This window comes from Rosa rugosa, chromosome 4, assembly GCF_958449725.1.
Source record: "Rosa rugosa chromosome 4, drRosRugo1.1, whole genome shotgun sequence".
Lineage (NCBI taxonomy): Eukaryota > Viridiplantae > Streptophyta > Magnoliopsida > Rosales > Rosaceae > Rosa > Rosa rugosa.
Window position 1 is genome coordinate 53,961,621 of NC_084823.1, and position 11,737 is coordinate 53,973,357.

The 11,737-nt window shown below is 38.7% G+C and overlaps 2 protein-coding genes across 2 annotated transcripts; both read left to right on the forward strand.

Annotated features, from left to right (window-relative positions):
• The first annotated feature begins 1,886 nt into the window (after window positions 1-1,886).
• LOC133707455 (protein SOB FIVE-LIKE 3) lies at window positions 1,887-3,321 on the forward strand. Its single transcript, XM_062133026.1, has 2 exons — window positions 1,887-1,933; window positions 2,699-3,321. The coding sequence occupies exon 2, from the start codon at window positions 2,701-2,703 to the stop codon at window positions 3,079-3,081; it is 381 nt and encodes a 126-aa protein (XP_061989010.1). The 5' UTR covers window positions 1,887-1,933; window positions 2,699-2,700; the 3' UTR covers window positions 3,082-3,321.
• Window positions 3,322-6,375: 3,054 nt separating this feature from the next.
• Window positions 6,376-10,504, forward strand: LOC133745903 (serine protease SPPA, chloroplastic). The gene is made up of 13 exons (XM_062174065.1): window positions 6,376-6,852; window positions 6,947-7,130; window positions 7,206-7,343; window positions 7,462-7,632; window positions 7,707-7,810; window positions 8,207-8,274; window positions 8,411-8,577; window positions 8,722-8,791; window positions 8,943-9,097; window positions 9,384-9,489; window positions 9,585-9,672; window positions 9,769-9,912; window positions 10,089-10,504. The coding sequence occupies exons 1-13, from the start codon at window positions 6,421-6,423 to the stop codon at window positions 10,317-10,319; spliced, it is 2,058 nt and encodes a 685-aa protein (XP_062030049.1). The 5' UTR covers window positions 6,376-6,420; the 3' UTR covers window positions 10,320-10,504.
• The last annotated feature ends 1,233 nt before the right edge of the window (window positions 10,505-11,737 follow it).

Sequence of the window (11,737 nt, forward strand, 5' to 3'; positions counted from 1 at the left end):
TTTTTTAAATTATAATTGGTGTGTCTAACTATCTTAACTGGCGATTAGACTATTATACTTAAGACTTTATTTTTTTTTTTTTTTTTTGATCCAAAGAAATTTCATTCATAGAATGGGGTTTATCCCAATTGCTTACAATCATGCTTCAGTAACTCCATAATTAGAGCTGGAGGTTGGGTCTGCCAAACACGGGCATTGCCCACTTCATAGACCGAGATTGCTAGACAGTGAGCAACTCTATTACAAACTCTGGAGGTATGCTGCACTACGATGTCGCTCCTTTGCTCAAGTTCGTGCCTGATGTCGTCCAGCAGACCTTCCTCATGCAAATACGTGGACTGCATGTCTGCAATGCTGGATACTGCGTCCAAACAATCAGTTTCGATGACAACGTTGCCAACAGTTGCCACCAAGTTGAGACCCTCTTTGATAGCCCTAAGTTCCACCTGTTTTGCAGAGGCCACATTAGAGATAGGTATCGCATCGTCTAGACTTTTAGAATGAAAGGAATATTAATTGACTGTTATATATATCTAGAGTTCCCTAAACCCTAAAGGTATCGCATCGCCCTAAGTTCCACCTGTTTTGCAGAGGCCACCAATACTTAAGACTTTATTGGTAATTAGACTGTTATATATATCTAGAGTTCTAGACTTTTAGAATGAAAGGAATATTAATTGACCTAGCTCAACGCCCACTTAACCGCATCGTCTCCGCATTCGCCCATTAGAAGCGAATGCATACACAATGAATCAGGTCTGCTATCTAGCTCTATGCCTCTATTACTCTATATCTCCCCTCCAACCTCCAGCTTTGACAATATTGTCTTCTTCAATTTACTACTCACGTGTGAAGGGAAGACAAGAGGAAAGCAAATCAGGATGCGATCGCCTCAAAAGGACAAGCAACAAGAATAATGGAGGGTCCTCTCACCTTAAACTTGTCTCCTAATTCTACTAATAAACCTAATATACAATGGGATAGAAAATGAAAGTGGGAAACAACCAAAATTCGTGTTCAAAAGTATCAGGGGGGCATTGTGTGCCCCAAACCACCTGGATTCGAACTCTGATCTTCGTTGTTCTTGCCCTCACCGTTCAAGCAAGGACCCATCTCAAAGAGTGTTGTCCATTTTCCCTTACAAAGCTGTATAAATTACAAAACACTCCGGAACAACACAGAACTTTCGCTTAACGATAATAACAAATATTCTCGTCTTATCTTCATTTTAAAGACTGGATTAAGGAAGGGCATTTATACCTTGGCTTACCAGAACACTGGAAGGCTTTGCAAATTCATAATGAGACCAGCAGCCAGCTCATGCATTCACGCATTGGAATACTGATCATAGAGGCCCAGCAATGAACATAAATGCATACATCAGCAGAACTAGTTAAAGTAAAAATATGTCATTTCAGAACTTATTACAGCTGCCTAGAGAAGTAAACTCACCCCTATATCTATATCCGAATCTGCAAGTATGATTCATCATGCAGGAACAATAAATAAGGCATGTGGCTAGATTTAACCATGGTTTTTTTTCTTTCTTTTTCTGAATAATTTAACCTCACTTTTCTGATCCTGCTGATACAAAATTCAATATTTACGGCAATTCACATGTACATATAGATAATCTTGTATATTATATGAGTAATTAGCAAGCTGGATTGCATATAAGCAATGAAGGTGAAGAAAATAATTGATCGAGCTGTTTGTTGTTGTTGTCTTTCCCCCAATAACACAGAAGACATCATCTTGCTTTGAGGAGACACACATGCATCATCAAATTGGTGAAGATAGAGACATTTGACTTGATGACTTCCTCACATTCAATTCTCATATAGAGATATAACTAGCCTCATCTCTAGACCCTAGCTAAACTCGAGTAGTCCAGTTGTGTTGTGGCCTTGTGGGTGCTTTCATTGTTTCACAGGTAAAAAGTCTGTTCATCTTTAAATGAAAGACAAGATGGGTCTTTAAGGGTGTGATGAAAGCTAACTGAGGTAGAAGAGAAGAGGTCCTATTGTATCCCATTTGAAGAAATATGATGGGTGGTTTTATATAGCATATATACTCTTACTCTCTACCTACCTAGCTAGCTTAGATAATCATAGCCTAGTGACCTATTCTGTCTATGTATTTAAGGCTAGCTCTCTCTCTCTCTCTCTATTTTGCTTCCCTTTGCTATAATGTGATAGGCAGAAGAGAAATTAATAAAGATGAGTGCATCCGCTCTTATAAAAGCCAATGAGCAGAACCACCTCATGTCCTTTCAAATTTAAGAAAGCAAGCGGCTTAATATATGCCATCCTTCAATTCCATCTCCTCTGCAATAATCTGCAAGATGTATAAATTTCACTTTCATTGACATCTTCTTCTACCTGTCTTCTTCTGCTCAGTAAATTAAGTCAGAGAATTAATGGGTATTTAGATTTCCAGGCGGTGTGGTCAGTGGTGTGATGAGTGATACTTGTATATTTTATATATACATGTATTCTAGCTTCTAGCTAATTACAACTATTTAAGAGACTCTGGGTTAAGCTTTGTTTGTGTAGCTTTCAAAACTGAGATAGGTATGTTTTTCTGTTAGTGTTTTTCGTGTGGTTTAGTAACTACTACTATTACAGCACTACTTTAATTCTGTTAGATGTATCTGCTACTACTTTCTGATGCTTGTTCTTGTTGATCTTGGTTATAGTTATGGACCCTTCCAAAATCTATGGAGGCCATCATGCAGAGGAAGAATGTCAAAGCAGTGAATCAGGGTGGACAATGTATCTTGGGTCTCGCATGGATGGCGAAAACGATCATAACCAACATGATCAAGATCACAGTGATGATGATCGCCATGATGGAAAAACACATGGCTATGATCACAAGGATGACAGTGATGATTCCATGGTTTCTGATGCTTCTTCTGGCCCAAGTACCCATCAGAGGTCCAGATCAGTTCATGTCGGCAAGCAAGAAGAGAAAGCCAAGACCAAGAAGCAAAGTGCATCAGGAGCTGCAAGGATGAGAAGGGAGTACAGTAAAGCAGCCGAGAAGAAGGGGAAGATCATAAACTCTAAAGCTAAGTAGCTAGCTCACTCCAGTACTAGCACTTCAGAAATTATGGTGATAAGGTTTGGAAAAATTAGGCAGGCAACTAAATGCTTTTCAAGTTCTTCAGCTAGCTAGTTCATAGTTGTTTTGGTTTGCGGCCAGGTGGGCAGAATTAGGCTCACCTAAGAAAAACTGGGCTACAGTTTATTTTGGCTAGTATGGTTTAGTTGTCAAAGTTTTTGTTTTAAGAACAACATATATAAATATTTTTCTTGAAAATAATTGTCCATTAGCTAGAATATAATGCTCAACTGTATTTATCCTTCTGGATGTGCTAAATGGTTGTCACAGATAAAAAAAGAGTACTGCTTATGCTGCTGCATAATATGTCTGGTTAAGTAACACTATTGTCTGTGTTGCAAATAGCACCTTATAACTAAACAGTGTGTTCAAACTGATGATATCCAACATAATTAAAGACACAGTGGTGGGTTAGTGAAAACACCAGGCTGGCATTTAATATGTCCAGGCCACACAATCTGCTACAGATTATTATTATAGTAGAATCTCATTTGACCAAAAAATAGAATATGGTTTATGCTTCCTACTATATATAAGCCATGTTTCTTCCCTTTAGAGTTTGGACTAGTAAAGAGGATTCTCCTTTTCCTATAGTAGAAAACAGCCAAGTTTGGAGGTACATTTTATATAATGAGTTGCATGTGCATGTTCAAAGGTAATCATAAAGATTAGAAGGTGAATTATCTTTTTCAATGTTTTGCCCAATTTTTTGTCTTTTAATTTGCATTGTACAGAATTTTCAACTTCTTGCTTTTAAAAGCATTCAAGATATTGGAAGGTTATAATAATGTTTGCTTCTTTAAGTAGTATTTTTTGAATCCACAAAACAAATAAAAGAGATGTATCCAACTCTTAGCTTTAGAAATGTACTCACAATTTGTTTATAGGGTTATTTCAATTTTGGAAAGGACGAAAAAGGAGCATTATTACACGACATCATGGACTCCCTTGTTTGGATGAATGAATGAACATCATTCAGAAAAGAGAAGTATAGTAGACTAGTAGATACTGAATGAATGATCATTTTTTTTCCAGTGAAAACCATTCATTCTTTAATATCATAAAAGTTCATCCATTTAGTAATTAGTGGTTGCTGGGGGACCTTCACACATATCCTTAGAAAAAAGTAGAATAGTTAATAGTAGATGCAATCATTTCTTCCTCCAAGTGCAAACACAAGGAACATGACTAATATTTGTATCTTGACAGAAACGTGGAGTAGCATATGCTAACCTTAAGTATAACTAAATCAATCCGAATTTTGCACAACGAAGCAAAGAGCACGCGACCTAGTACGGGAATTCATCTCCACGATAACACGGCTGTAGCAACTAGCAAGTGCAATCAATTATTCTGAACTGCTTAGGCTAGGCATCAGCTGTAGGGCATCTTGTTGCTTGAAGTCAGTGGCCATGGCCTCCTCAGATGGGTTGCTTCCAGTGTCTGCTGCAGCATTTGAAGTGCCAGTCATGGAACTTGTGGAAGTCTTCTTCCTTTAATTTTGGTCGGAGAATGGCCTTAGAAAGTTTCCTCAACAATTGTTTGAACCATTTCTCTTTGTACGTTCAATGGTCCTGACCTCATAAGCACCACAAAAACCTCGATCTACAACGCGCTCATAGTTCAAGGGATTAGGGACGTACATTTTCAGGCACAGTTCCGCTCTGCCAGTCATCAACATCTCTAGGTCCAAGATGTGGAGTACAGGCGGTTCCGACAATGTAGGCAATAGTAACATCATCCATTATATAGTTCCCTTCAGGAGAAAACCAAGCACATGCAACACTTTTTCTCTTCATGCCAGTCAAACAGCCAGGAGGGGCGTCCTAGCTAGCTTGTTCCATACAATGGTTGAAATTTTCCATCCTTTAACATTCTGAATTATTATACCTGAAACCAAATGATAGTCCACAACATAGTTCTCAACGTGGAATGGATTATCAGTATTCCAAGCTGGACATTCATTGAGAATGGGAATATAAATAGTGTCTCCAATAGCTCCCTTAATGTGAGCAGGGCGAATATATAGCTGCATTCAAGCAAATGAGAAATTCATCATATTCTAATGAGTAACACTATAATTATGCAGTCATAGTATTTCTGAGCTGCCTTGGAAGTTGAAACATATAGATGGTGGATCCATGCAGAGATATAAGCTCTTGCAGCATATGTCCAAGGAGGAATGCCTGAAGGAGGGGCTAATGCTTCCACTAGCCATTTCAAATGTTGCCACTGACACTGAAAGAGAGGAATGTAAAGCGAGACCAGCTCATTAGAGATGGTTTGAAGATTTAAGGTACGTAACACAACGCACGGGATGGTCGTACGTTGCATCCAGCCCAATGCGACAAGGATGGAGGAAGTTGGTTGCTTTTGACAAATCAGTCTGCACAACCCCTTCCGTCTTAGCCATATCTGAAAGAAAACAAAGAACATACAGACCATCAACCCAACAAAACGGGAGAGAGAAAAAAATCTGAAAAAATACAGTAGTCTCATCATCAATCCACTCAAGACATGCTCCAATTATGACCAACTACATACTCATTCAAAATCTAATGTGGTTGGATTTGTGCACACACCTAGTTCACTCAGCTAGAGCAATTTGTTCATATATAACTAACCTACCATTAACCACAACCTTCACCTTTTCCATTCCACAACGATCTAAATAGTTTGTGTAGCTCTTAATCACTAAATAACCAAAAAATTAGCAGATCTTTTTCTATTGACACTTCCATTGGCCCTCGACAATACTTTTGAAATTCCATCTGAACTATCTAATTGAAGAAACTAAGAGCATGCAATTCAAAAGTTTATAACATAAACATGCATACCAGTACTTATTTCAAAGAAAGCAACAATAATTGGGTAACTCACACAATACTAAGCAACCAAATGCCCAAAATAACTCCCAAAAGACATGCCCAATTCAAAACCCGAAATGCAAACAATAATCAACCATGACCACAATACAACATATAGGCCGGGGTTGTTCAAAGATTATGTCATTTTGTTATCTAAAACCCGAAAACATATATAATCTTCAAATCATATTTCTCAACAGCTAAAGCACGGCGTGCAATGCCCACTCTTCTCACAAGGCCCAAAGTTCCTAATTTAAAAAATAAATTAATTAAAAAATTACAAATTTCGTAAAAGAAGCGCGCGAGGATATGACACGTGGACGAGCCAAAAATGGTGACGTGGATAAAATTAAACCTTGTCCATCCTCTTCTTCAACGTTTCTCTGCAATTCTTCTTCTCTTCATTTTTCTCAGTCTCACTGAGAAAATGTCGAAGCTGATTCTCCTCCACGCTTCTCACCACCTCACCCCAATCCACACCCGAGCCTTCACCGCCGTCGTCGGAGCCTCTCTCTCCACGCCGCTCCTCCACTCTCACTGCCGTCCTCTCTTCTCTCACTCTCCTCCTCCTCTCTCTCTCCGCCGCCGCCGCCTCTCCCTCCGCGCCTTCGACGACGACTCGTCGTCCGCCACCAAACCAGACGAATCGACCGAAAACGGCGCTGTTTCAGCTCCTGAGGCTAAAATCGACGCCGAGAATGTCAAAGCTACTACGGACAAGGAATATCCGAGCGGCGAGTTTAAGTTTCAGGAGGCGAGCCTCTGGAAGAGCTTCGTCGTCAAGCTTCGGATGCTCTTTGCTTATCCTTGGGAGCGGGTCAAGAAGGGAAGCGTCTTGACCATGACATTGCGCGGCCAGGTTTTTGATCCATTCTCACATTTTTGCTTTTGATTTTGTGTATTTACAGTGTTTGGTGTTGAATTTGAAAGAGCTGTGGTTTTTGGTTTTCCAGATAACTGATCAGTTAAAGAGTCGATTCTCTAGGGGATTATCGCTGCCTCAAATTTGTGAGAATTTTGTGAAAGCTGCGTATGATCCTCGAATTGCTGGTGTGTATCTTCAAATTGAGAGCTTGAACTGTGGATGGGGTAAAGTGGAAGAAATTCGGAGGCATATATTGGACTTCCAGAAATCAGGTACCGACTAAATGTTGCGAATTGTGATTATGTGTTTGAAGATGTGCATTTGAGCTTATATGGAGATACTTGCAGGTAAGTTTGTTGTGGCGTATGCACCTGCTTGTAGCGAAAAAGAGTATTACCTTGCTTCTGCTTGTCAAGAGATTTATGCCCCTCCAAGTGCTTATTTTTCCTTGTTTGGTCTCAGTGTTCAGGCATCATTTGTAAGAGGTTAGTTTATCTGGTATTCTTCTCCCCATTTATGTATTAACTTTGAAATATGAATGTTACGGTTTTGTTGACTGAAATCATTTACTTAATGAGGTTGGCATGAAATTTTGTTTTTCAGGTGTTCTTGAGAAAATTGGAGTTGAGCCACAAGTGGAAAGGATTGGTAAATATAAAAGTGCTGGTGACCAACTTGCACGCACGACCATGTCCGAAGAAAATTGTGAGATGCTGACAGTATTGCTCGATAACATATATGGGAACTGGCTGGACATAATTTCTTCTACAAGAGGTGCTTTGGGATTTGGTATTTGGCTAATGTTGTGGTCTTTAAATAGCCTATTGACTAACTAAATGTTTCTGCAGGAAAAAAGAGAGAAGATATTGAGAAGTTTGTTAATGAAGGGGTGTACCAAGTAGAAAAGCTGAAAGAAGAGGGCTGGATCACAAACATACAGTATGATGATGAGGTATGCTTAATGTTTAGAGAACCAATATCTGTTCCATAGATCAAACATTTAGAGAACTGGGGAATTAGAAGGCTATATTGATATGTTTTGGGATCCAGATATTGTAGAAAGTATATTTACAGAGAGTTGAGAGAGTGTGTCTAAAGTTCAGTTTCCCTCCATGCTCCTCAAGTTTTTCAGAGTGTATTGAACTTCAATGACAGGGTATTTACCTGGTCTAACTGTTTTACAATATGCAGGGTTCTTACGGGTTACTAATTTTGGATATGTTATGATTAAGTTGTTCAGTTGTTGAAATTTGATATGAAAGTCATCAGGGGAGTGCTTGTTCTTGAAAGCTTTTTTCTTTATGTGATAATATTCAGGAAGCATTCAAGTAATATGCATCCCTTTCAGGTTACTTCAATGTTGAAGGAAAGACTTGGAGTACAAAAAGAGAAAAAGCTTCCTATGGTTGATTACAGGTAGTCATCAGTATGTGACTTCTGGTTTGTGGTGATTCATATGACAAATGTCATATTTTTAAGTATAATGAAATATCTTGTGGTCTGATCGATAAAAACCATTGGTTACTTATTTCCTTCTTCTTGATTGCAACAGGAAATATTCTAAGGTCAGGAAATGGACTCTTGGTTTATCAGGCGGTAAAGACAAGATAGCCATAATAAGAGCCTCAGGCAGTATTAGTCGTGTACGAGGTTCTTTTAGTCTACCTGGATCATCTATTGTTGGAGAACAGTTCATTGAGAAGATCCGTACTATAAGAGGTATTGTGGTCTTTCTAATTTAAGTTCATGCTTAATCATGTAATATCTTGTGTTTTGGAATTGAGCACTCTGAGAACAGGTTATTTGCATCTTGATTTGTTCCATTAGCCTGTGTCATATGATATTCTTTTTGTTCATCTCCAGAATCAAAAAGATACAAGGCTGCTATTATCCGCATTGACAGCCCTGGAGGTGATGCCCTTGCTTCTGATTTGTAAGTGCTAGTGTATATTATCATAACATATGTGATCCTAAATTACATAATTTGCTGATATGTTGTGAAATACTGTTGGACAGAAGAATTGTTGATTTGTCTATGTCTGCATGCATTTAACTGGTTACCCTCATGACTTAATGGTTTTCAGGATGTGGAGGGAAATCAAACTTTTGGCTGCATCAAAACCGGTCATTGCATCAATGTCTGATGTGGCAGCAAGTGGAGGATACTATATGGCAATGGCAGCAGATGCCATTGTTGCAGAAAATCTAACCTTAACTGGTTCCATTGGAGTTGTCACAGGTGAATTTGAATATATTTTATATAATTGACTTGGAGAAAAAACAAAAGTTGGTAGGAGTAGGACTATTAAAAGAGGAAGTTGATTGGATATTATCAATGTGAGGTATATTTACCTTGGTAAAAGCACAGAGACAGACACATCTAAATGCATAATAGATATGTGTAATACTCATATGATCTTTTTTAGCTGTTTGCCATTAAAAGTCTTCATACCCTTTCATTTGGTATTCAGATAAGACCTCTAAATTCTGTAAGTAGTAGTTGTCTTATAGTTTTCTGTTTGTAGGGAAGTTTAACCTGGGAAAACTGTATGAGAAGATTGGCTTCAACAAGGAAATCATATCAAGGGGGAAATTTGCAGAGGTTCTTGCAGCTGAACAACGACCCTTCAAGTACATTGTCTTGTTGCATACTCTGTTTTGTGTGATCTCTTCTATAATCCTGGAAAGAGACAAATTATTAATTCTCTTTTTCCTTTCTAATTCAGACCAGAGGAAGCAGAACTCTTTGCTAAGTCTGCACAGAATTCGTATAAGCAATTTCGGGACAAGGCAGCTTCTTCCAGATCAATGACTGTATGTTCCGATTGAATCTTCATTCTAGTTTTAGTAACTTTCTTTTCACTCTGTTCTACCTGGAATTTAAATATGTCCCTTTTGTTACATTGCCAGGTAGATAAAATGGAGGAAGTTGCACAAGGGAGAGTTTGGGCTGGTAAAGATGCAGCTTCAAGGGGTTTAGTTGATGCTATTGGTGGACTCTCTCGGGCTGTTGCAATAGCAAAGCTCAAGGCAAAGATACCACAAGACACAGAGGTTGGTGACAAAAATCATATTTCAGTGGCTAGGCATATGCTAGAGATAATAATGAGTTAATGCAGCAAGTTAGCTTCATAATTTCTTGTGTGTTATGATCTTCTTGTGTTTTTTACATGTACTTGTCAGTATGTTTCTGTAAAAATTTATTTGATTGGTTTTTCCAATTATTCCAGGTTACACTAGTGGAACTTGCAAGACCCTCCCCTTCACTGCCAGAACTTTTAAGTGGCGTAGGGAGTACTCTGGTTGGAGTTGAGCAAACGATGAAGACACTGCTGCAAGACTTAACATTTTCTGATGGAGTTCAAGCCCGGATGGACGGAATCTTGTTTCAGAGACTGGAGGGTGCTTCTAATGCCAACCCCATCTTCAATTTGATAAGAGATTACCTTGGTTCCCTCTAATCCAATTTTCTTTTTCTTTGGGTTATATAGAAAATTAAGGCCCTTACAGGTTAATAGAGGATCTGTGTCCCTTGATAATTTGGGAATGGTGCTCAGACTGTCAGCCATTGGATGGGGGCTCTCAATTGTACAGCCATATATTAATTCATTTTGATCTATACAAAATCAAAGAAAATTTTATGTTCCGACCGTTTAAGTGACTCAATACTTAAATGCGATTTCAGCTCTTGATATTTGTGGTCAACTTTTCACTAAATAAGTAAAAAATTCATTTGATGTTATCTAGCCGTTTGTTCTTGGTGGTGCAAGTATACGTCGGTATTCTGAATCTCTTCTACTACCACTTGTTATACTTCTTTACAGTTACTCAAGTTCCAGCGCTTCCCATATATTATAAAAAGGCTTGATTAATTCACAAAGGATATGCCTATGCTGCGTGTTGCAATATAATGACCTAAAAAGTGCAGAAGAAATACAACAATACTTGGGATGACTAAACGTCTGTATGTGGTAGTAGAACTATATAGCTACGCTACGAGATATGATGAGAGGCAGGGGCTTTCCTTTAAATCCTTTGGGTCATTTTGTTATACCAAGTAAGAATGGAAGTAATTACAAATCAAGATTGTGAGCCAGCATAGCACATAGATGAAGCAGGTGACACATTTGAACCACAAAGGAAATGGAATGGTGATGGATATGAAGATTGCAGTGACTCCAAAGAAAAGGCCGAATCGCTGGAGCACCAGAGCTGCTTGTTCAAAGTTGGAGTGAATGCATTTGCCTACAAAGAAGCAAGTAAAGGCAAGTATGATGGTTAATCCGAGGAAGCAAAAGATTGCAGGGAGCTGAGAGTGGATTTGGACAGAGAGGAGAGCCATGTCAATAGCGGATGCCGAGCAGAATACAACAAATATCTCTGCCCAATAATCTAGCAGGTGGTAGGGTTGTCTAGGCGCTGCTGCTGCTGCTACTGGTACGTTGAGCCATTTCTTGGTCAGGAGGATCAGGAACCCAACCAAGTTTTTCAATGACTCCGAGGACAGATGCCTTTGCATTCTCTACTGTAAACTTCATTTTTCTAGTCTTCTTGCTCTTTGCTCCCGATTGAATATGTTGCTTTTATAGGGAACCTGTTGCTCTTTGCTCTCGGTATTGTGTTGCTCTTATATAAGTAACTTGATTTACAGTTGTTAGTTTGTCGTGTCTAGAGTTTGTCTGTACATTTTTGTGACATTTAGAATAGTTTAGAGTCATCTGCCAGTCAGATCTTTCCAACTAGAAAGTTTAGGTTTTGTTTTGTTTCGAGTTTAGACCACAATCTCTTGCAGGAACTATCCCTACTTACCTATACTACTTTCTTCTTGTAGGGTTACGTTATAGGCGTTTTTGTGCGTCTATTTAGGTGGATAGAAATA